Genomic DNA, 24,899 nt, shown 5'->3' with positions numbered 1-24,899 from the left:
AGATCCAGAGAGCATAGCCAGTTGTAGCGATCTAAGAGGGGATATAAAGTTGCCAGGTTAATATCCAAAACTTTTCCTTCACTAGAAACTTGAGATCCTGAGGTCCAAGATTGGATGAAGACATCTAGTCTTCTTTGGAACAAGAAAATATCGGAGTAAAACTCCCATTTCCTCTGTCCTGGAGGAACCTTCTCGATGGCATCGAGAAGGAGAAGGGATTCTATCTCCCAAAGAAGGGATGTCTGCTGAGGGTGAAAACACAACTCTTGGAGAAAGATCAGGAGGAACGTCGATAAAGTGAAGAGTATCCCTCCCAGATAACTGTTAGTACTCAGAAGTCTGTGGTAATCAGTTCCAAGCAAGGATAATAAAGTTGAAGCATCCTCTGATGGGTTGAGGGAGAGGCTGGGATAAAGGAACAGCAACTATGCTCTCGAGAAGCGCATCAAAAAGACTGAGCAGGCTTCTGTGGAGCTGCGGCCTGAGTTGTTGTGTTTGGTTGGTTGGTTTTGTTTGAGGACACCATTTCTGTTTCTTCTGCTGTGGTCTAGTAGGAGCAGTAGACTTGGAAGAAAATGCCTCCGATTGGAAGACTTGAAAGTTGAAGACTTAGACTTGGATTTAACCAAGAGTATCCCTCCCAAATAACTGTTAGTACCCAGAAGTCTGTAGTAATCAGTCCCAGCGAGGATAATAAAATTGAAGTAGCCCTCCAATGAGTTGAGGGAGAGGCTGGGATAAAGGAACAGTGGCTATGCTCTCGAGAAGCACATCAAAAAGACTGAGCAGGCTTCTGTGGAGCTGCGGCCTGAGGTTATTTTTTTGTTTGTTTGTTTTTTTGAGAACTCCATTTCTTCTGCTGTGGTCTAGTAGGAGCAGCAGGTTTGGAAGAAAATGCCTCTGACAGGAAGACTTGAAAGGCTTGGAAGTTGAAGGCTTAGACTTAGATTTAACCAAAGCATCTCAATGTTTCTCATGATCAATGAGTTTTTGGGTAGCATTTTCAATAGAATCACCCAAGCTTGGAATGTTAGCCAATTTATCCTGGAGGTTGACAGCCACATTGGAGACTGAGCCATGCTAGATGTTTCATTACCACTGACATAGCTGAGGCTCTAAAGCAGGGGTATCAAAGTCCCTCCTCTAGGACAGCAATCCAGTCGGGTTTTCAGGATTTCCCATATAAATATGCACGAGATCTATTGGCATACAATGAAAGCAGTGCATGCAAATAGATCTTGTGCATATTCATTGGGGAAATTCTGAAAACCCAACTGGATTGCAGCCTTCGAGAAGGACTTGACACCCCTGCTCTAAAGACAATTCAAAGGCATCATAAGCCGATCTCATTACACTGTTCCCTCTAAGCTGAGCAGGTGTCCTCCAGCTGCATTGCTACCACTAGGGGGTGGAATATTTTCAGTCGCTAAGGACAGGTATGTTCCCTGGAGTCCTGCAGAACTTGCCTGTCCCTCACAATTGAAAAATGTGACAGTAAAACAGCACCCTCTATTGGTGAGACTGTGGGTGGAGGACTCCTGCTCAGCTTCAGATATTTGACATAGCAGGAAATATAGAAATTGTAGTTTAGGACTCTTAGCCAACATGGATTTTGGTATAGGCAAAGGCCAAACTTGTCCATAGTGCGCTCTTCATGTCCTGGGGGCACTGAGGCATAAACTAAACTAAAACGAAACTAAACCTTAGGTTTGCATACCGCGCCATCTCCACAAGCGTAGAGCTCGGCGCGGTTAAACCCTGGATGAGGTAGGTTTTTCCCAAAGTCGAAACCAGGGGGGGGGGAAAGAGATAATTTTGTATAAAAACTCCAATTTTCTGGGAGCTACAGTAATGGTGGTGGTGGTGGTGGTAGAGGGGGGTTCTCCCAGTTCTTATGCAGAGTCTTTTTGAGAATACCATGTGGTAGTTGCAGAAGTTACTTAGTAAGCTCATCATAGTCCAATGCCTCTAAATATTCAGCACTATGAGCAGAATCAGCTTCTAATTTGACTGGAAGCTCTTTGTCCAATTGCCGAATGAATCTTGTGAAAGTCTTTCGGTTGGAGACTTTTCAGAAGCCTCTGTAGTAGACTCAGGGACTAAGTCCCCACATGACATCACCCACATGTGAGAATATGCTGTCTGCTTGTACTGGGATAACAACATTTAAAATTAAAAACAGCCCCTGCTTTAACGAGTTTTCATGTTTCCCCTACCTCCCTCCTTCCCTTCACCACCTTAAGCAGACAGCAATGGTCTAAAAACCCTTGACCCATGCACAGATCGACCCTCCCCACTTTTCCTTCACTACTACATCCCCTAGCAGCCAGCAAATCCTCTCCACCCCCTCCCCTTCTTCCATGCCAGTACCTTACTAGCAGCTATCATCCATAGAGATGGCAACATGACAGGCCACAAGCAACTTGGAGGATCGCTGGCAGCTTGCAGCCTAAAGTACTAACAGAGGGAGAGACAATGAATCACTGTTGTGGAGTATTGGAGGGAAGGGAGGAAGAAAGAGGTTTGCTGGCTGCTAGGGGATGTTGGAGGGAAGTGAAAGAGGCAGCAGTGCTTGTCCAAGTGAGGCTGGAGGGGAGGGTTGACCTGTGCACAGATTAATGGATATTAGACCATTTTAAGGTCTAAAATTGCTCCTCAACCTATGCATGAAGTCAACTTGTACTAGAGTATATACAGTAAATGAATTAAACTGTGTAGTTGCTGAATATCATCACTCAAAAGATGACTTTTCATACAGTCCTGAAGATTCCCAGCTACATACCTAGTAAAAATTGCTATCTTAGCCATCAGTGGCCTGTTTTTATTGTAGTTGTGTTTTTTTTTTATTTTGGGGGGGGAAGCTGTTTTTAAAAAAGTGTATCTACATGATGGAGACCATCACTGATTGTGCATTTCTGAAGAGTATCTCTGCATTTCCATAAAAACATCTTTTTGGGACAGTTTACATGTTCTCAAAGTAAGTTTCTGAACTGGTAGCAGAAATAAATGATGTTGCATACTTTAGGGAGTGGAATCTTAGTGAAGATAATTTTACTAGATCATGGCAGGAAATTCAGGACAAAATAAATTTTAATTGAGCGAGCAACTACTTTTCTTGGATATTTTTTCTGTACATCTAGCAAGATGTTCCAGCTTCTGTATGTTCAGAGCATGAGATGGGCATAGTGGAAGTGGGTTAAGGGCAGGCTTTGGGTAGTCTCAAGGGTAGGTTAGACTCAAGACGTTTTGCAGTGATAAAATCAAAACATTTTGCAAGACATCCTGCACAGAACTTATATGCTTGGAACTAGACCCGTTTTAGAAGGGGCCATGTGTCACAAAGGTACCCAAACTGACCAGTAAGTAGATGCGGCCGCTAAGCTTATCGCGGCAAGGGATCTCCCTACTGCGATAAGGTTCGCTGTCAGTCCCCCCACCCCACCCAATCCCTCCTGCCCAGAACATCCCCCCCACTCTCGAATGAAACCGGCAAGAGGGATGCCCAATACCTCCTGCCCAGAACACCCCCCCATCCCACCTCCGTACAAATCATTTACATGCAAAAAGATAGTGAATCAATCATTGCTTATTTCTGATCTGAAGAATGGTTACTTTTGAAAGCTCATCATAAAATGCATCGAGCTAGTCCAATAAAAAAAGATATTATCCTATTTCTTTGTTTTGTTTCTAAATATTATTACCTTGCAAAGTGGACTAACAAGGCCACCACAACATTTCAGCAAACTCAATAAAATTTAATTAAGATAGAAGAAATTAATCAAGAAACTTCCCATGAAAGTACATTTCCACAACAGACCAGAATACAATTTTAAACAAAAAACTTATTTCAACCCACAATAGACAAAAAAATAAATTAGATAAATACAATACATAGGAGACAAACTTTCCAACAAAAGAAAAAAAATTCTGTACAATCACTAGAACAAGCTGCCATACAAAAAACTTACAAATTAAAACAATGTTATTAAGCCTGCAGACAAAAGGAGAGGCTCAGTAGTGAAAAGAGACCGACAGCTCCAACAAATCGAATAACTTACACACGATTATACAAAACAAGAGAAAAGTGTTTTTGAAATATTTCCAAAGCAAGTACAACCACAGCTAAAGAAGCCAATACCAAGCCACCCTTCTGTGAGCACATTCTACAAGCTACCCAAAATCCATAAATTTTGAAAAAGACTAATCATATCTGGTATTTGCACATTCACAGAAGAGATATCTGGACTTAAGAGTGGTTTCTTAAATCCTTATCCCTAAATTCTGAACATGGTGCTTTAAGTTGTGTGCACAAATTGGTGTGTACAGCCAATTTGTGTACCCAATTTGTTTAACAAGCTTAACTGGTGTCAATAATTAATACCTCATAATTGATGCTAATTAGCAATAATTAGAAATTACCTGCCCAACTTGGTAGGTATATTCTATAAAGTGCTATGTACCAGTTCTATTGTGGAAATCTGAAAAGGGAGCACTGTTATAGAATATGCCTGGTGCATGCACAAGTTAGGTGTAGGTTTAGACGGTTCATAGACAACTCGGCGAAAGACAAAGGCGCGCGCCGACAACTGAGCGCAAGACGGAGGCGCGCACTGAAGAAAATTACAGTTTTTAGGGGCTCCGACGGGGGGTTTTGTTGGAGAGCCCCCCCAGTTTACTTAATAGAGATTGCGCCGGCGTTGTGGGGGGTTTGGGGGGGTTGTAACCCTCCACATTTTACTGTAAACTTAACTTTTTCCCTAAAAACAGGGAAAAAGTGAAGTTTTCATTAAAATGTGGGGGGTTAGAACCTCCCACACCCCCACAACGCCCCCACAACGCGGCGCGATCTCTATTAAGTAAAGTGGGGGGGTTCCCCCCACGCCCCCCCTTCGGAGCCATAAAAACAGTAACTTTGTGCGGCGCGCACCTCCGAGCTGCGCTCAATTGTCTGCGCGCGCCTTTATCCCGGCGCGCTTTTGACCTGACACCGGTTTAGACTTGTCTTTCCTTGTCCTAAATGAGTGAGCCTGAAAGTTAGAATCTTAACATGCACTGGTACGATTCTATAAGGTGCATCTATCTTTTATATAATCACGCTAAGTGCTACTCTAGTCATGCTGATTTTTTGAGTACCATGTATAGACCGTGGCTCTTAATGCACAAAACAAGCTTCATACAAGACACCATAGATTTCCTGAACAAAATAAAAACATCAAGCAGCTACCACCAGGTACCTTTGTGGTCAAAATGGATGTAGAATTACTATATAGCAACATTCCCTATACAGATGGCATACCTGTATGTGATAAATTCCTTTTTAAAAAAGCATCAATCCTAGACTATTAATGCACACCAGAACCTATTCCAAAATTAATCAAGTTCATTCTAACTCACACCCATTTCTGTTTCAACAATGATATTTATCTGCAAATCATGGCCACTGCTATGGGCACAGAACAGGAGGAGACAGACATTCTTAAATATATGTGAACCAGTGTTCTCCCTAACTTGTTTCAGCCAGGCGCATCGCCCAGCTACTTTAAGTGAGCGCCCGGCTGTCATTTTGCAGCTGCAGAGACTGCGCCGGACCGGTTCTGGGATTGGACTCGCGACTCGGCGGTGGTTCGCGCATGAATTGTCAAGCGCCTGTTTCTTCCGGTTTGCCTGCAACCCGTACTTGAAGGTGAACAGACCTTTCCTGCCTGAACCACATCTTCAGCAGCATTTAATTCAGCACGCAAACTTCGGATAATGCCTGTTCTTCCACACATGCTCAGATCAGGTCTAACTGAGCATGAGCAGAACAACCAGCATTAGCGACCAAAGGATTTTCCATGAATCACGCCACTGCTCACGGTGGAGTACGGGCGGGGAAGGGGTAGTTTGCATAGCACGCCAAAGGGTTGTATTTCGATTGGTCCAACGCCTTGGCACGCTATGCAGATTACCTCTTCCCCGCCCCTACTCCATCACCGTGAGCAGGGAAGGGTAATTTGCATAGTGTTTTAACATCGACCTATTAAAACATTTTCGCCCACGCTCTTTGTGATTCTGTGTAATGCTGCTGCATCTGAGAATGCTATAGAAATATTTAATAGCAGAAGGTCCTCCAGAAAGGGGGGGGGGGGGGGAAAAGAGTCCAGGGCCAGACTTGGCTGTGCTTTTCCCTCTTTGTGACTCTGTGTAAATCTGCTGCATCTGAGAACGCTATAAAAATATTTAATAGCAGTAGGTCCTCCAGAAAGGGGGAAAAAAAAGTCTAGGGCCAGACTTGGCTGTGCCTTTCCCTCTTCTTTCATCACAGAGTGTTTGGGGCAGGTTAAGCCCAGACGAGCAAAAAATAAAAATCCTTGTAGCACTCACTGGTACATCTGCCATTTTTTTTTGTTCATATCTTGCCCTGCCATGGTGTAATAGGCTCCCACGTTACCACTCAAAAATCTTATTCATAAGTACTTTTCATTTTACCAACATGAGTAAAAAAAGTGTTCAGAAAACAACATTGCTAAGTTATTTCAGAAAAGAAACGCCACAAACCAATGAAGGTGCAGTGTCAACTGCTGATGTGAAAATTTCAGACAAAGGCATTGCAGAGGCTGGTCCATCAGGGGAAATCTTTTCAGCACTCACTCTGCCAATTGATAAATCTAAGCACCGCTTATCCGGCATAAACAAACAATGGTTTAAAGAGTTTGCTTGGCTAATGGTCAAAGAAAATGGTATGTGGTGCTCATTGTGCATGAAATATTCAAACAAACACCTCCCAAGGAGGGAGTTACCTTGGGTACCGTAAATGTGCCATGCACAAGAATTTGAAAAGAAAGCTTGCTGGACCATGAAAAAAGTAAAACACACATTGAGTCTTCTTCTGATCTTTTAGGAAAGCGTGTACTAGAGCAAACTGGAATCGGTCAAATTGAAAGATCTGTATCTATCTTAAATAACTTACAGAGAGATGCCTTTGTGGGAGCTTTAAGATCCATGTATTGGTTGGCAAAAAATGAGTTACCACATACAACGTTGTTTGAAAAGCTGTTGGAACATTGTAAAGAAATGGGTTGTTCCTTTTTACAACATCTCAATGTTGGTAAAAATGCACATTACACCTCAGAAAGAATAATGCAAGAGCTGCTGGATGTCTTAGCATCAGAAATAAAGTCTAACATACTGAAAATATGTACGCTGAAAATTTTTTCAGTATTCTGTGTGATGAAACCACAGACATCTCAGTTGTAAAGCAATTAATTATTTACATTAAATATGTTTGCCAGGTCACTAAACAGGTCAAAATTAGTTTTGTATCAACCCGCAATATGAGTGATGGCAAAGCGGAGACTATAACCAACACACTGAGTGAGACTATGGACATACTAGGCTTGAAAACTGCTAATCTGGTTGGACTAGGGTCAGATGGAGCAGCTGTTATGATTGGGAAACAGAAAGGTGTGGCAAAACTGCTTAAAGATAAAACATCTGGACTCTTGGTCAACTGCCACTGTGTAAACCATCGATTGGCCCTTGCAAGTGCCCAAGCAGCAGCTGCCATACCATATTTAACAAAACTGAATGACATCTTAAGGCAGCTGTTCTATTTCTTCCAAAATTCTTCAGTTAGGATGGCTGGTTTAATAGAAATGCAAAATATTCTCAACATTCCCCAGATTAAGCTGAAAATGGCCAGTGACACTAGATGGCTGTCTCATGCCTCTGCAGTGCATGATGAGTGTCATATCTGCGCTGGAAAGAGATGCCACTGAACGAAATGACATCACAGCTGAAGGATTAAGCAGATGTATTAAAACGTATAATTTTGTTTCCTCTCTGATGATGCTTTCAGATGTATTACCTTTGTTGTCCAACTTATCTAAGGCTTGGCAAAGACAAGATGTCAATATTACCGAAATTGACCCAATTTTGCTCGCCACAAAATTGTCCATCATGCAGTTGAAAGACACTCCTGGGAGGTATTTTCAAAGCCTTCATCTTTGTTGGCAGAAGAATGGTCAGATCTCCACATTGTCTATACACAGAGTGATGTAATGGCATTCAAAATTGCAATATATGATAAATACCTAGAGACAGTTGTCAAGCACCTAGATGCAAGATTTCCCTGATATGCCAATTATTTCCAGCTTTTCAAAAGTTTTCAATGCAGAAACTCACGATTCAAGTGAGTCTGCTGAAATTCTTTTTGCTCATTACTCCAAAAATGGTAGCCCTCCAATTTTAAAATATGAAAGTAGCAGGCAAGAATGGACAGTTGAATCAAAAATCAGAAGTCAATCATACAAAGACTTCAGTCCAAAACAAATTTTACTAAATATGGCAACAACATCAGAGCTCAGAGTCGTTTCCAAATTTAGCCAAACTAGCTCATATTGGGCTAGTGATCCCAGTGAGCACAGCTGAATATGAAAGGGGGTTTTCTGCCCTTAAAAGGATCGTCATGTTTGAGAAATCGCATGAATCAAAGCACGCTAAATAATCTCATGCTGATCTCCTTGGAGGGCCCAGATCCTGAGGACTTTGATTATGGGAAAGCTGCAGACAACTGGGCCTCTAGGAAAAAAAGAAGAATAAATATTTAACTGAAGACACCTTCTGCATATGCAAGTTGGCTTTGAAGGTAAAATTATGTCCTTACCTGATAATTTTCTTTCCTTTAGTCACAGCAGATGAATCCAGAGGCTAGTGGGATGTATCAAAGCAGTCCAAACGTAGGGAGGGAAATAATGAAGCGAACGGGAAATCCCTCACCCCCAAATCCTGCCCTGTAGCACGAGTCCAAGGAGATTCTACATTACAGAGAGTATGTTACCCATGAAGCACGCTGATAGAACAGTTCAAGACTCTGGGAAGGAAGCTGAGGATGAGGGCCCAGAAGATAGCGTTCTCAGAGATCCTACCGGTACCGAGGGCAGACGTGAAAAGGCAAGAGGAACTACAATCAATAAATGCGTGGATGAGGAGATGGTGTGAGGATGAAGGATTCCACTTCGTGAGGAACTGGACGGCGTTTTGGGGCAAGAGCAAGCTCTACAGGAGAGATGGACTGCACCTGAGCGCGGCGGGAACTAGACTCCTAGCAAACAACGTCAAGAGAGGAATAGAACAGGCTTTAAACTAAGAAGAAGGGGAAAGCTGACAGTTGACCAAGCGTCGATGATTCGGAAGACGGTATCCCGTGAAGATACTGAGGGGAAAAAAGGCTGGGAAGAAAAAAGGGACAAATTTCAGGAATCGACTAACCCAGAAGAAGAGGTTAGAATGTTTGCAGCCAAAGAGAAGAAAATAAAGACCGAAGCACAGGGAAAGGAAAGGAGGATAACAAAATACCAGGAACTAAAGTGCATATATGCTAATGCAAGGAGCCTAAGAAGCAAATGGGGGAACTAGAAGCCGTGGCCAATGCAGAAGACAGCGACATCATTGGAATTTCTGAAACATGGTGGAATGAGGAAAGCAAATGGGATACAGCACTGCCGGGATACAAGCTCTATCGCCAGGACAGGTCAGGACAAAAAGGAGGTGGAATAGCCCTATACATAAAAGAAAGCATACAATCCGCAAGAATGGACACAGCAGAGACGACCAACAAGCTGGAATCGCTATGGGTTAAAATACCGGGAAGGAAAGGGCCTGAAATAAAGATGGACCTATATTATCGTCCACCCGGGCAAATCAGAGATATCGATGAGGAAATGGAAGCCGAGATGAAGCGAGAATGCAAAAGCGGCAACACGGTTATTATGGGAGACTTCAACTATCCCGGGATAGACTGGGGTCTTGGAAGCTCGAAATGCGCTAGGGAGACCGAATTCCTGGAAACTACACAAGATTGCTTCATGGAGCAGCTTGTTAGAGAACCGACGAGAGAAAATGCCACCCTGGATCTAATCCTAAATGGGTTAAGGGGACCTGCAAAGGAAATAGAGGTAGTGGGACCGTTGGGAAACAGCGATCATAACATGATCAAGTTCAAGGTTGAGGTAGGAATACCGAAAGGAAAGAGAACCATAGCGACAACTTTTAACTTCAGGAAAGGAAACTACGAAGCAATGAGGGAAATGGTAAGGAAGAAACTTAAGAACACTTCCAAAAAATGGCAAACGGTTAATCATGCCTGGTCCTTCTTCAAGGACATGGTGAACGAGGCGCAAAATCTGTATATCCCCAAATTCAGGAAGGGGTGCAAAAAAAAATCGAACAAAAGACCCGGCGTGGATAACCAAAATAGTTAAGGAAGCGATAGGCAATAAGAAAAATTCATTCAAGAAATGGAAAAAAGACAAAACTGAGGGGAACTGGAAAGAGCACAGGAAGTATCAAAAAGAATGTCACCGTGTGGTTCGGAAAGCCAAAAGAGAGTATGAGGAGAGGCTAGCCAGGGAAGCTAGAAATTTCAAACCATTCTTTAGATATGTTAAAGGGAAGCAGCCAGCTAGTGAGGAGGTTGGACCGCTGGACGACGGAGACAGGAAGGGAGTGGTGAAGGAGGAGAAGGTAGTGGCAGAAAGGCTTAACATGTTCTTCTCGTCTGTATTTACAAACGAAAACACGTCCAACATACCAGAACCTGACCAATTCTTCAACGGAAGTCAAGCAGAAAAATTAACATCCATGGAAGTGAGCCTTGAGGACGTCCGCAGGCAGATAGAAAGACTAAAAACTGACAAATCCCCGGGTCCGGACAGGATACGTCCAAGGGTTCTGAAGGAATTAAAGGAGGAGATAGCGGAACTACTGCAGCAAATTTGCGACTTATCTCTGAAAACAGGCGTGATCCCGGAGGATTGGAAGATAGCCAACGTTACGCCCATCTTTAAAAAGGGATCAAGAGGTGACCCGGGAAACTACAGGCCGGTGAGCCTGACTTCGATTCCGGGGAAAATGGCGGAAGCACTGATAAAAGAAAACATTGATGAACATTTTGAAAAAAATGAGCTCCTGTTAACCAGCCAACATGGTTTCTGCAAGGGAAGATCGTGCCTAACGAACTTATTGCACTTCTTTGAAGGGATTAACAGACGGATGGACAAAGGAGATCCCATAGACATCATATATCTAGATTTCCAAAAAGCCTTTGACAAGGTGCCCCATGAACGTCTACTCTGGGAACTGAAGAACCATGGGGTGGAAGGAGACGTGCATAGATGGATCAGAAACTGGTTGGAGGGTAGAAAACAAAGGGTAGGAGTGAAGGGTCACTACTCCGACTGGAGGAGGGTCACGAGTGGTGTCCCGCAGGGCTCGGTGCTCGGGCCAATGCTATTTAATATCTTTATAAATGATCTAGAAACAGGGACGAAGTGTGAGATAATAAAATTTGCGGACGACACCAAACTATTTAATGGAGCTCAGACTAAAGAGGACTGCGAAGAATTGCAGAGAGACTTGAATAAACTAGAAGAATGGGCGACGAGATGGCAGATGAAGTTCAACGTTGAGAAATGTAAGGTATTGCATGTGGGGAGCAGAAACTCGAGATACGACTATACAATGGGAGGGATGTTATTGAATAAGAGTACCCAGGAAAGGTACTTGGGGGTAATGGTGGACATGACAATGAAGCCGATGACACAGTGTGCAGCGGCCGCTAAGAGAGCAAATAGAATGCTTGGTATAATCAAAAAGGGTATTACAGCCAGAACGAAAGAAGTTATCCTGCCGTTGTATCGGGCAATGGTGCGCCCGCATTTGGAGTACTGCGTCCAATATTGGTTGCCGTACCTAAAGAAGGATATAGCATTAGTCGAGAGGGTTCAGAGGAGAGCGACACGTCTGATAAAAGGGATGGAAAACCTGTCATACGCTGAAAGATTGGAGAAGCTGGGTCTCTTTTCCCTGGAGAAGAGGAGACTTAGAGGGGATATGATAGAGACTTATAAGATCATGAAGGGCATAGAGAGAGTAGAGAGGGACAGATTCTTCAAACTTTCAAAAAATAAAAGAATAAGAGGGCACTTGGAAAAGTTGATAGGAGACAGATTCAAAACAAATACAGTGGTGCCTCGCATAACGGACGCCTCGCACAGCGAACGCTGCGCACAACGAACTTTATGTCTTGATCCGTACAACGAACTTCGTTTCACACAACGAAGTCGCCCGAGCTGCATCCTTCCGCGCAGGCACTGCGCTTAACTGCCCTCTCTCCGCCTGGCTCCCTGTGCAGTGGCGGACCGTCGGCTCGCAGGGGCCCGGCGCCTACTGCTGATGCGTTGGGGGGGGCGGAGCTACTCTCGCCGCTTCCCCGATGCTAGAAAAAAAAAATGTGTGGGATTGGGAAGCATGTTAGCAGATGGCTACAATTTGCACTATGGAGCCCGATCCAAAAAACATGAGGTTGAACGCCGGGTTGTGAACCAGTTAGCTGCAGCCTATGAGCCCTGGGGACCAAAGACAGCCTATGAGCCTCTGGGGCTAGAATCAAAGAAAGCCCCAACACTGCGACTGGAAATTGTGGACAAAGACAGTAAAGGCAGGAAACTGAACATCCAGACCCCTTTACAACCTGAGAATTTGAGCTTCTTGGACAAGGGAGAGAGAAACAGCAAAGTTGTCCTTGATTTCTGAGCTCATAATTTGATTTCATAATAAAATATTCTCCCTTCCCTCCCATTCATACAAAAAAAAAAAAAAATAAACAGTTAAGTCCCAGTTTTTGCCGCTGAGACTCTGCCCTCTCTCACTGTATACAGTCGTCCTTTTAAGATAAACTCAATATTTTTTATATATCATGGCTTCTAAAAAAAGCAGGAAGGTGATTTCTGTTGAAATTAAACGGGAAATAATTAGAAGGAGTGAATGTGGGGTAAAACAATGTGACCTCGTCAAAGAGTTTGGCCTCAGCAAATCCACCATTTTCACCATTTTGACAAATAAGGATGCAATCAAATCAGCCAAAGTAGCCAAAGGAGTATCAAAACTATTTCATGAAAAACATAGGTCTTCAATCCACGAGGAAATGGAGAGGCTATTAGCAATTTGGATTAAGGACAGGCAGGTGAAAGGTGACGTAACAACCCAAGATATTATCTGTCACAAAGCCAAGAGAATTTATGACGATCTAAAGAAAAACGTCCCTGGAAGTAGCAGCAGTCAAGCTAATGAAGAAGAATTCAAAGCCAGCAGGGGGTGGTTTTTTAGATTTAAGAAAAGGTGTGGAATCCACAGCGTTACTATGCATGGTGAGGCTGGCAGTGCTGACAAGAAAGAAGCAGAAAAGTTCTCTATTAACTTTCAAAAATGTATTAAGGATGAAGGATACTGCCCACAACAAGTGTTCAATGCCGATGAAACGGGTCTTTTCTGGAAAAGAATGCCGAGCAGAACCTTCATTACAAAAGAGGAGAAGAAATTGCCAGGACACAAAGCCATGAAGGACAGACTTACCCTTATGTTTTCGTCTAATGCCAGCGGAGACCTCAAGATCAAACCTCTATTGGTTTATCACTCTGAAAATCCAAGAATTTTCAAGAAAAATAACGTTATTAAGTCCAAACTGCCCGTCCATTGGAAGTCCAATCAAAAAGCCTGGGTGACCCAAGTTATCTTCAACGAATGGATTCTGGAAATCTTTGCTCCTGCCGTGAAGAAATTCTTGCTGGAAAAAGAACTGCCGCTCAAAGCCCTTCTGATACTTGACAATGCCCCTGCTCACCCAAAAGACCTAGAGGAAATATTGCAGGAAAATTATCCTTTTATCAAGGTGCAGTATTTGCCACCAAACACCACATCCATTATTCAGCCAATGGATCAGCAAGTTATTGCGAACTTTAAAAAACTCTACACTAGAGCCCTCTTTAAAAAGGTGTTTGAAGAATGCGAGTTTGGTGGAGACAATATGACTGTCCGAAAGTTTTGGAAGGAGAAATTTGATGTCCTTATGGCAATACGACTTATAAAGAAGGCCTGGGAAGAAGTGTCACAAAGGACCCTAATTTCTGCTTGGAAGATGCTTGTGCCTTCGTGGACCCAGGAAGAAGCAGTAGTTGATGACACAGAAGTGGTGAAGGACCTCATCACAGTGGCCCAAAGGTTGGAATTAGAGGTAGAGGAAGAGGATGTAGAGGAGCTTATTGAGGAACACGAAGAAGAGCTGACAACTGAAGAGCTCCAAGCACTTCTGGTCCAGCAACAGGACAATGCTCAAAGGGAAGCGTCATCTGATGACGAGGAGCAACAATCAAACAATCAACCAATCCCAAGTGCTGACATCAAGAACATCCTGGTCAAATGGAAAGCAGTTCAGGAGTTTACCAATGCCCACTATCCTGATTCAGCTGAAGCAAACAGGATCAACGATCTTTACTCCGATACTCTTGTCCGTTATTTCCGGCAGATGTTGGAGAAAAGAGAAAAACAAACGACTTTGGACAGGTTTTTCATGAAACCATTGGCCAAAAAGCAGAAAATGGATAAAGATGTGCAAGATTCGGTAGACTCTACTTAGTCTGTCTTTAAATTTAAAAAATGTGTGTTGTTTTAAAAAACAATTATGTTTTTAGATGTATCTAAATAAAAATAATAACAAAAAATTTATCTTTTTTTATGTCATCTTAGCATATTTTATGCTACAGAACGAATTATTTTTTTTAACATGTATTGTTATGGGAAAACGCGTTTCACATAACAAACTTTTCGCATAACAAACTTGCTCCTGGAACCAATTAAGTTCGTTGTGTGAGGCACCACTGTACTAGGAAGTTCTTTTTTACCCAACGTGTGGTGGACACCTGGAATGCGCTTCCAGAGGATGTTATAGGGCAGAGTACGGTACTGGGGTTTAAGAAGGGATTGGACAATTTCCTACTGGAAAAGGGGATAGAGGGGTATAGATAGAGGATTACTGCACAGGTCCTGGACCTGTTGGGCCACCGCGTGAGCGGACTGCTGGGCACGATGGACCTCGGGTCTGACCCAGCAGAGGCATTTCTTATGTTCTTATGATCATAAAGAGGCTACCCTCCCTAGCCTATGTGAAAAGGAGCCATCCTTGCCTGAGAACACCATGCTGTGGAAAACACAGCTACATCCCACGAATAGAATGAGTGCAAAGCAGCCTCCCATCATATCCGACAGACCCCCAAATATCCTCCTGTGGAATGGAACCATCATGCCTGGCAATGGTCCTTAGCTGATGTCAAAACCCATGAGCACCACCGCAGACCAGACCTTTTCCTCGCAAGGGTCTAGGGCATCAAGCCTGGAAACGGGACAAGGGAAGACTCCTCCTCTAACTGAAGGCCTCTGAAGCACAAATCTATACAGCTCCCTCAAGAGGCAAACTGTTGACCAAAGTCAAGAAGAATGCCAGAGGAGAAGCAATACAACAAAACTGTACCTGGGCCCCGAAGTGACAAGTGCCTTTCCCAGAGCTCCCAAATAGATACAGCAACAACATCAGACACTGAGAAATCTGATCCAACTTTTAGCCCACTCCTCCACATGAATGACCCAGAAGGAGTGGAAAGAAAAAAACTCTGATCTAGAAAGAAAGAGCTGCAGCTAGCGCATAACTAGCCTAGCCCCAGATGTCAGCTGGCCAGGATTAAACAAGGTACACTAGGCTGCCAGTGAAATGGCGCCCCAGCCAAGGCCAACCTCAGCTAGGGCCTGCTGAATAGTGAGGGCAAAGGAATCACTGCCGGAGGCGGTATCCTTCCTCCAAGAGGAGAAAGACCGACAGCCGTGGCACCGGCAACTGCAGTGACACCCCCCTCTTTCGTGGCAGGAGTGAAGGGCCTTGGCTGACCACCCAAAGGGCCTGTTGCTGTCCGCGCGCGACTATGGCTGAAGCAGCCTCGGTTGTCCTACGCGACAAAGTAGTAACAAACTCCTCCCACTGGCACCTCTCCAAAGAGAATGACGACTTTTGTAGCCCTGCGCCCACAGAACAAGTGAGCTGATGGAACTTAGGTAGCCAGGTTCTTCAAAGGGGGAGGGGGGAAGGGACCTGAGAGCCAGGTGTTGCCCCCCCAAAATGGCACTGTACAGCCCCCATCCCGCAGCTCAACTGAGGCCTGAGCCGCAGGAACCTTTCTCCCCTGAGGCCTAAAGCCGCAGGAACCTTTCTCCCCCACTGAGGCCTAAAGCTACAGGAACATTTCTCCTTCACTGAGGCCTAAAATCAAAGGAACATTTCTCTTCCACTGAGGTTTAAAGCCACAGGAACATTTCTCCTCCACTGAGGCCTAAAGCCACAGGCACATTTCTCCTCCACTGAGGCCTAAAACCACGGGAACATTTCTCCTCCACTGAGGCCTAAAGCCACAGGAACATTTCTCCTCCACTGAGGCCTAAAACCACAAGAACATTTCTCTTCCACTGAGGCCTAAAGCCACAGGAACATTTCTCCTCCACTAAGGCCTAAGCCACAGGAATGTTTCTCCTCCACTGAGGCCTAAAGACACGGGAGCATTTCTTTTCCACTGAGGCCTAAAGCCACAGGAATATTTCTCCACTGAGGCCTAAAGCCACAGGAACATTTCTCCTCTGAGGCCTAAGCCAATGAAATATCTTTCAAAATCCACCGTAAAATCCAGGAGCTGTGAGGAACCCCTGTAGTCCAGAAGGCACCACATTTAGTAGAGTAAGGGACCTGGGAGGTTTCCAGGTGTTAACTTGAAGAGGGTGAGGTAGGGACGCTGGGAGGGCCCAGGTGTACCTTCAAAGCTGAAACTTGATGGATGTAATCCTACTAGTTTCTGAATTCATCTGCTGTTGATGACGAGGAATATTTTTTTCTTTTTCTTCATTAGGTTTCACATATTTTTTTTTCATTGTTTTCACTTTTCTTTCTGACAGCGACAATACTTGTGGTGCTTGGTTTATGTCATAACAATTGTTATTTAAAATTTTTGTTAGGATTGCAGGATCCTGAATTGGATACTTTTTAAATTTAATAAAAATATTCTGGCACAAGTGTTGAACCTTAAAAAAGGTTGGAAAATAATTAATGATAATTAATTAATAAAAATAGTACACATTTAATTTTCCCCACCACCAAATTTCCCGTCCCACCCCACCAGGCTACTTTTTCATGCCACCCGGCTGGAAAAAATTTCTGGGAAGAACACTGAAATTAAACCCCTAAAATTACTACCAGTATATTGCCATTTTTATGATTTGGGCTAAAGGAGAAGAGACTCTCAAACAATTTTATAGTTCTTTCAGTTAATACTAATCAATCAAATTCAAAACGGGATTACTCCGCAGAAAACAGTCAGCTTTCTAGACACCACAGTCTCCATCAACAATGGTGACATAAAAACATCTATATACAAGAAACCAACTGACAGATGCAGTTACCTCCACAATTCTAGCTTCCACCCTTCTTATACAAAAAAAATCCATTATACACAGCCAAGCCACACTGCATCTGCTCTGTCTGAAAAGACCAAACACTCAAATCCTGACTTAACCCTTCAAACAAAACAGATACAACCCCAAAACATGTCCCCCAAGAAGACTGGCTCTCCCCTCGAAACAAAGAAAAATCACACAGAGAGCACTCCTTGAAGCAACATACAATCTAGAGTTGAAAAAACTGAGAAGAATCTTAAGAGATCTACAGCCACTACTCCAGGAGGATGAATTACTAAGAGATCAAGTTTCAAGTTTAAGTTTCAAGTTTATTTAATTTCTTTGATTTACTCGCATATTCCAAATCCAATGCGATTTACATAAGTTAAAAGTTAAGTTAAAATAACAAACAAGTTAACATAACATTCAATACTAAATACAGTAATACATTTAAGGAGATAGGAGGCCACAGCAATTGACTTAAATACAATTCTAAAAAAAAATAATAAAAAATAAAAAGAGAGGAAGGTCCAAAGACACAAAAGCTTGGTTAACAAAATACCTGCTTAATTTTACTGGATTATCTTCCTCGTCTAATGTAGCTTAGAATAAATCTATTAGAAAGCGTCCTTAAATAGCCAACTCTTTAGGAGACTTTTAAACTTGTTCAGTAATTTTTCTTCTCTTATACTGAGTGGAAGTGAATTTCAAATTTGAGGGGCTGTGACGGAAAAGCACAGTTACTTACCGTAACAGGTGTTATCCAGGGACAGCAGGCAGATATTCTTTACGCATGGGTGACGTCACCGACGGAGCCCACGGTACGGACCTTTTTACTAGAAAGTTCTAGTTGGCCGCACCGCGCGTGCGCGAGTGCCTTCCCGCCCGACGGAGGAGTGCGTGGTCCCCAGTTAGTATAAGCCAGCTAAGAAGCCAACCCGGGGAGGAGGGTGGGACGTAAGAATATCTGCCTGCTGTCCCTGGATAACACCTGTTACGGTAAGTAACTGTGCTTTATCCCAGGACAAGCAGGCAGCATATTCTTTACGCATGGGTGACCTCCAAGCTAACAAAGAGGGAGGAGGGATGGTTGGCCATTAGGAAAATAAATTCTGAAGTACAGATTGGCCGAAGTGCCCATCCCGTCTGGAGAAAGCATCCAGACAGTAGTGAGTAGTGAATGTGTGAACTGAGGACCAGGTGGCCGCCTTGCAGATTTCCTCAATGGGTGTGGAACGGAGGAAAGCAACAGAAGCGGCCATAGCTCTTACCCTGTGGGCCGTGACAGCACCGTCTAGTGACAGACCGGCCCGAGCATAACAGAACGCGATGCAAGCTGCAAGCCAGTTGGATAGCGTCCGTTTAGAGACCGGTCGACCCAAACGATTCGGGTCGAAGGTCAGGAAGAGCTGAGGGGACAAGCGGTGAGCCCTTGTACGATCGAGATAGTAAGCCAGGGCACGCTTGCAGTCAAGACTGTGCAATGCCTGTTCTCCGGGATGTGAATGAGGCTTCGGGAAGAACACAGGCAAAACAATGGACTGGTTGAGGTGAAAGGCTGAGACCACCTTTGGAAGGAACTTTGGATGGGTGCGCAGAACCACCTTGTCATGGTGAAAAATAGTGAACGGTGGATCGGCAACCAGTGCATGAAGCTCACTAACCCTCCTGGCAGAGGTGATGGCAATGAGGAAAAGAACCTTCCATGTCAGAAATTTGAGCGAAGTTGTGGCAAGAGGCTCAAAGGGAGGTTTCATGAGGGCAGACAAAACCACATTCAGGTCCCAGACGACCGGAGGAGGCTTCAGAGGTGGTTTGACGTTGAAGAGGCCCCTCATGAATCGGGAAACCAGAGGGTGAGCCGTGAGAGGTTTTCCTAGGACAGGCTCATGGAATGCCGTGATGGCACTGAGATGGACTCTGATTGAGGTAGACTTGAGGCCTGCGTTGGACAGGGAGAGTAAGTAGTCCAGAACAGTTTCCACCGCTAAGGAGGTGGGATTGTGATGATGACGGAGGCACCAAGAGGAGAACCTGGTCCACTTCTGATGGTAACATTGGAGGGTGGCCGGCTTCCTGGAGGCGTCCAAAATGAGACGGACAGGCTGAGACAGATTTCCTGAAGAGGTCAGCCCGAGAGAAACCAAGCTGTCAGGTGGAGGGAAGACAGATTGGGATGTAGTAGAGACTGATGTTGCTGTGTAAGTAGAGTAGGAAACACAGGTAGAGGAATGGGCTCCCTGGAGCTGAGTTGAAGTAGAAGGGAGAACCAGTGTTGACGAGGCCACCGGGGAGCTATGAGGATCATGGTGGCTCCGTCCCTGCGGAGTTTGGATAAAGTCCGCAACATCAGAGGTAGAGGAGGAAAGGCATAGAGGAACCGATCCGTCCAGTCGAGAAGGAATGCATCCGGGGCCAGACGATGAGGAGAGAAGAGTCTGGAGCAGAACTGGGGCAGCTGATGGTTGTGAGGAGCTGCGAATAGGTCCATCTGCGGAGTGCCCCAGCGAGCAAAGATGGAGTGGAGCGTGGGAGGATCCAAAGTCCACTCGTGAGGTTGAAGGATGCGGCTGAGATTGTCGGCCAGGGAGTTCTGTTCGCCCTGGATGTAGACAGCCTTGAGGAAGAGACTGCGGGCCGTGGCCCAGGTCCAAATGCGAAGAGCCTCCTGACAAAGGAGGCGAGATCCGGTGCCGCCCTGTTTGTTGATGTAGTACATGGCAACTTGGTTGTCCGTGCACAGAAGCAGAACCTGAGGGCAAAGAAGGTGCTGGAAGGCCTTGAGAGCATAGAACATGGCTCGTAGTTCCAGGAAATTGATGTGATGGAGACGCTCCTGCGGGGTCCAAAGACCTTGGGTGCGTAGGTCTCCCAGGTGAGCTCCCCATGCATAAGGGGAGGCATCCGTGGTGATGATCATGGAATGCGGGGGCAGATGAAAAAGAAGGCCCCTGGAAAGATTTGAGGAGTCCAACCACCATTGTAGAGATCGCTGAAGAGACGATGTCACAGAGATGGGATGAGAAAGAAGATTCGAGGTCTGTGACCACTGGTTGGCCAGAGTCCATTGAGGTGTTCTGAGGTGGAGTCGTGCCAGGGGAAGCACATGTACCGTCGAGGCCATGTGGCCCAGGAGGACCATCATTTGTCTGGCAGAAATGGAGTGATGAAGGAGCACCTGACGACACAGGCGTAGCAGAGTTCGCTGACGATCGGAGGGAAGAAACGCCCTCATTAGTGTGGTGTCGAGAACCGCTCCGATGAACTGAAGTCGCTGTGTGGGAAGCAGATGCGACTTGGGGTAGTTGATCTCGAACCCCAGAAGATGGAGGAGAGAGATGGTATGATGAGTGGCTTGTAGCACAAGTGGAGACGTAGGTGCTTTCACTAACCAATCGTCCAAGTAGGGAAACACCTGGAGGTTGTGAGACCTGAGGAAGGCCGCCGCCACAATGAGGCATTTGGTGAACACTCTGGGAGATGATGCCAGGCCAAAAGGTAGCACCTTGTACTGATAATGGCGATGGTGCACCTGGAATCGTAGGTAGCGACGTGAGGATGGATTGATTGGGATGTGAGTGTAGGCCTCCTTGAGGTCCAGGGAACATAGCCAGTCGTTCCGAGAGAGATGAGGGTACAGCGTGGCAAGGGAGAGCATTCTGAACTTCTCCTTGACGAGGCACTTGTTGAGGTCCCGGAGGTCGAGAATGGGACGTAGGTCTCCTGTCTTTTTTGGAACTAGAAAGTAACGGGAGTAGAATCCCCGGCCCCTTTGTTCCAGAGGTACTTCTTCGATGGCATTGAGTAGAAGGAGGGATTGGACCTCCCTCAGGAGGAGGGGGGTTTGAGTTGAAAGAGAAGCAGACTCTACGGGAGGATTGTCTGGTGGAAGAGTCTGGAAGTTGAGAGAGTAGCCGTGGCGGATGATGTTTAGGACCCACTGGTCCGATGTGATGACCTCCCAACGGCTGATGAAGATGTGAAGCCTGCCTCCGATCGGCTGAGGAAGAGGCAATGAGGGTGGAAGACTGGCTAAGCCCTGGAGAGAGGAGTCAAAAGGGCTGAGATGGTTTGGCAGGAGGAAGAGCCTTGGCCGGTTGATTAGACTGGGCACGAGCCTGGGTGTGCTGGTGTTGGCGGGCCCGCCTAGGTTGCTGTGGAGGTGGATTGAGCGGCCTAGCGGAGAACCTGCGTTGATAGGAGGTTTGTGGCCTGTAAGGACGAGCAGGTGGAGCCTTTTTCTTAGGTTTTATGAGAGTGTCCCATCTGGTCTCATGGGCAGAGAGTTTTTGTGTGGTAGTATCCAGGGACTCTCCGAATAATTCATCACCAAGACATGGGGCGTTGGCTAATCGGTCTTGATGGTTGACGTCCAGATCAGAGACCCTGAGCCAGGCCAGGCGGCGCATGGCCACGGCGATGGCAGATGCACGGGAGGTGAGCTCAAAAGAGTCATAGATAGAGCGCACCATAAATTTTCTTAGTTGAAGCAGGCTAGAGACGTGCTGTTGGAAAAGTGGAACCTTATGCTCTGGCATGTACTTTTGCATGGCGGAGAGTTGCATTACCAGATGTTTGAGGTAGAATGAAAAATGGAACGAGTAGTTGTTTGCCCTGTTGGCAAGCATGGCATTCTGATAGAGCCGCTTGCCAAACTTGTCCATAGTTTTGCCCTCTCTGCCAGGAGGGGTGGAGGCATAGACACTGGAGCCCTGAGTCTTTTTTAAAGTGGACTCCACCAGGAGAGACTCATGAGGGAGTTGGGGTTTATCAAATCCTGGAATTGGTATAACCCTACAGAGGCTGTCCAATTTACGGGGGGCCCCAGGAACAGTCAGCGGGTTCTCCCAATTTTTATAAAAGGTTTCCCGTAAGATATCATGCACGGGCAACTTTAGGAACTCTTTGGGAGGTTGATCGAAATCTAATGCCTCCAGGAAAGCTTGTGACTTCTTAGAGTCAGATTCTAGAGGCAAAGACAAAGCACCCGACAACTCCCTGAGGAATTTAGAGAAGGAAGATTGTTCAGGTTTAGATGCGGTATCGGGTGCCGAAGGCTCTTCATCCGACGACGATGCATCCTCCTCGGTACCGGTAGGGGATTGTTCCCATAGGTCCGGGTCTCTGACATCGGTATGTGCGTGTCGAGAGACTGGAGTGGAAGGCTCGGCATGGTGAGTTTTAGACAAAGATTTGCCTGAGCGTACCGAGACGTTACCGGGTGATGTAGACCTGTGTCTGTCTCGGTCCCGAGAAGTACGGTGCCGGTCAGAGTCGTGAGGAGACCGGTGCCCTGCCCGGTCCCGAGGAGGATCGGTCGTCGTCAAGGCCATAGCCTCGGCATGGGAATGGAGATGCGGTGCCGAGAGAATGGGCATGGAGGAGTCCATAGGTACCGAGGGAGTGGATACCGGTTGGACGGTATGGGGCTCGGGCCGGTCTGGTACCGAGAGCAGCGGTGCCAAGATAGAGGGTAAGAGCTGCTTAAGTTGCTTGTGGAGTTGTTCCTGCAACTTGTCCTGGAGGATGGCCGCAATGCGGTCATCCAGGGGAGGCACCGGAACCACTTTTTTCTTCTTTGGTTCCATGGGTGCCGCTCTACACTCCGGCGATGAGGGGGGCCGATGACGAGGCACTCACCGAAATCGGAGTGGAGCGTTTTTTGGCTCGGCGTGGAGCCGAAAGGACTGGTGTCGTCCCCGAAGTGGGAGGGCGCTCAAGGGTGGAAGGCTTCTTAGCCGGCTTACCTGGCGCCGGGGGCGCCGATGTCGACTCAGGCGGTGTCGAAGTGGTCGGTGTCGATTTCGACGGTGCCGCAGATGAAGAGGTCGAATCCATAGTCGGGCCGGTGCCGAAAAGTAGATTTTGTTGGATTTGACGATTCTTCAAAGTGCGTTTTTTAAGAGTGGCACAGCGGGTGCAGGAATCCGCCCGATGATCCGGTCCCAAGCACTGTAAGCACCAGTTGTGTGGGTCAGTGAGGGAGATCGGGCGTGCACACCGCTGGCACTTCTTAAAACCGGGCTGCGGGGGCATGAATGGGAACACGGCCTCCGCAAAATCAAACCCCGAGGCCTGGATCGTGCTAACAGGCCCCGCCGGGGCAGGAACGAAAAATAAAGCAAAAGAAAGAAATTTTTTTTTTTTGTAATAGAAAGAAAAAAGCACCCGAAGGTGAAAAAATCAAAAAAAGAACGCGAGCGGGAAGGCAAAAGGAGTATTTCAACGACGTTGAAAAACACATGTCTTCTTCGCTCCGCGGAAACGAAGAAACTGGGGACCACGCACTCCTCCGTCGGGCGGGAAGGCACTCGCGCACGCGCGGTGCGGCCAACTAGAACTTTCTAGTAAAAAGGTCCGTACCGTGGGCTCCGTCGGTGACGTCACCCATGCGTAAAGAATATGCTGCCTGCTTGTCCTGGGATAAAGATCATATCTCTCCCAGAATATATTAATTTTAATGAAGGAACTACTAGTAAAGATTTATCTTCAGATCTTAAAAGATTTTATGGGGGCGTATGGTATTAAATATCTTTCTAAGAATGTAGGGGCTTTGTTTATAAGTATTTTATGCGAATGGTGCTATTTTGTAAGTGATTCTATAGTTTACTGATAGCCAATGTTTTTCCTTTAGAAGTGGTGTTACATGATTAAATTTTTTCTTTTTCATATTCCCAGTTCTACCTATGCTCCCAGTAGAAACTGAAAAAGAGAATGACACATCCCTGCAAAAGAGGGGCTCCAGTGATTATGGGCATAAAGAAACAGAGATATTGACAACTCTCAAATAAAACATATTACAAGAAATTTAACTAGGACCCAACACACCTGAAAAAGCACCTGAAAAAAATGACATCAGAATATCTCCAAAGCTTCTACAGTTTCAGCTGAAAAACCCAATACCAAGCCAATCTATTTCCATATTTTGGAACCCTGATCATATCTGATATTAGCATACTCACAGAGAAAATATCTGGACTAATAGAAGGGATCCTCAAGAAATGAAAAAGAAACAGGTTTTTCCAAGATAGTACACATTTTCTGAACTGCCCGATTCCCTTCCCTGTCAAAATAGATATGGAATCACTATATATAACACCACCCCCTCATCCTCCTCCCCCATGGAGCTAGCATAGCAACATGTTATAAACTCCTAAATGCAATTTCTCTGATCATGAATACACTTAGTGACCTGAGCGACCACCAAATCCACCTTCGGCTGGGCAAAGAGCTACTGGAACTCAGGTGCCATGGGATATTCTCCCTTAACATTTTATCTCATCGTTTAATCTATTACTTCAAAGTTGAAATGTAATTCTTGTTTTAGTTTGGATGTAATCCGCCTTGAACCGCAAGGTAATGGCGGAATAGAAATCACTAATGTAATGTAATAAAGTCTAGCCATGGCCTTAGCAACCTGCAATGGCCCCTCCAGATCTCCCACTGTTCCATGATATGAAAAAAGGAGGTCTAGTTATTAATGCCACTCAAGAATGTGTATTTGGAAGTGGAGGGCTGTGCTTCCAGCTTAAACTCCAACACTGCATCATAAAAAGTGGTGGACAGAATCCGACCTGAAAAGGTAGCAAACACTA

At 45.4% G+C, this 24,899-nt stretch overlaps 2 protein-coding genes across 9 annotated transcripts in view; one reads left to right on the top strand and one right to left on the bottom strand.

The window, feature by feature from the left end:
• Window positions 1–24,899, bottom strand: part of HPGD (15-hydroxyprostaglandin dehydrogenase) — a 287,193-nt gene that overhangs the window by 256,852 nt on the left and 5,442 nt on the right. The window lies entirely within an intron of this gene.
• On the top strand, window positions 12,896–14,452 carry LOC117357151 (tigger transposable element-derived protein 1-like). Its single transcript, XM_033937545.1, has one exon. The coding sequence runs from the start codon at window positions 12,965–12,967 to the stop codon at window positions 14,450–14,452; it is 1,488 nt and encodes a 495-aa protein (XP_033793436.1). The 5' UTR covers window positions 12,896–12,964.

Source organism: Geotrypetes seraphini, chromosome 1 (genome assembly GCF_902459505.1).
Source record: "Geotrypetes seraphini chromosome 1, aGeoSer1.1, whole genome shotgun sequence".
Lineage (NCBI taxonomy): Eukaryota > Metazoa > Chordata > Amphibia > Gymnophiona > Dermophiidae > Geotrypetes > Geotrypetes seraphini.
Note: the sequence above shows the minus strand (reverse complement) of the source record. Positions and strands in the feature narration are given on the sequence as shown.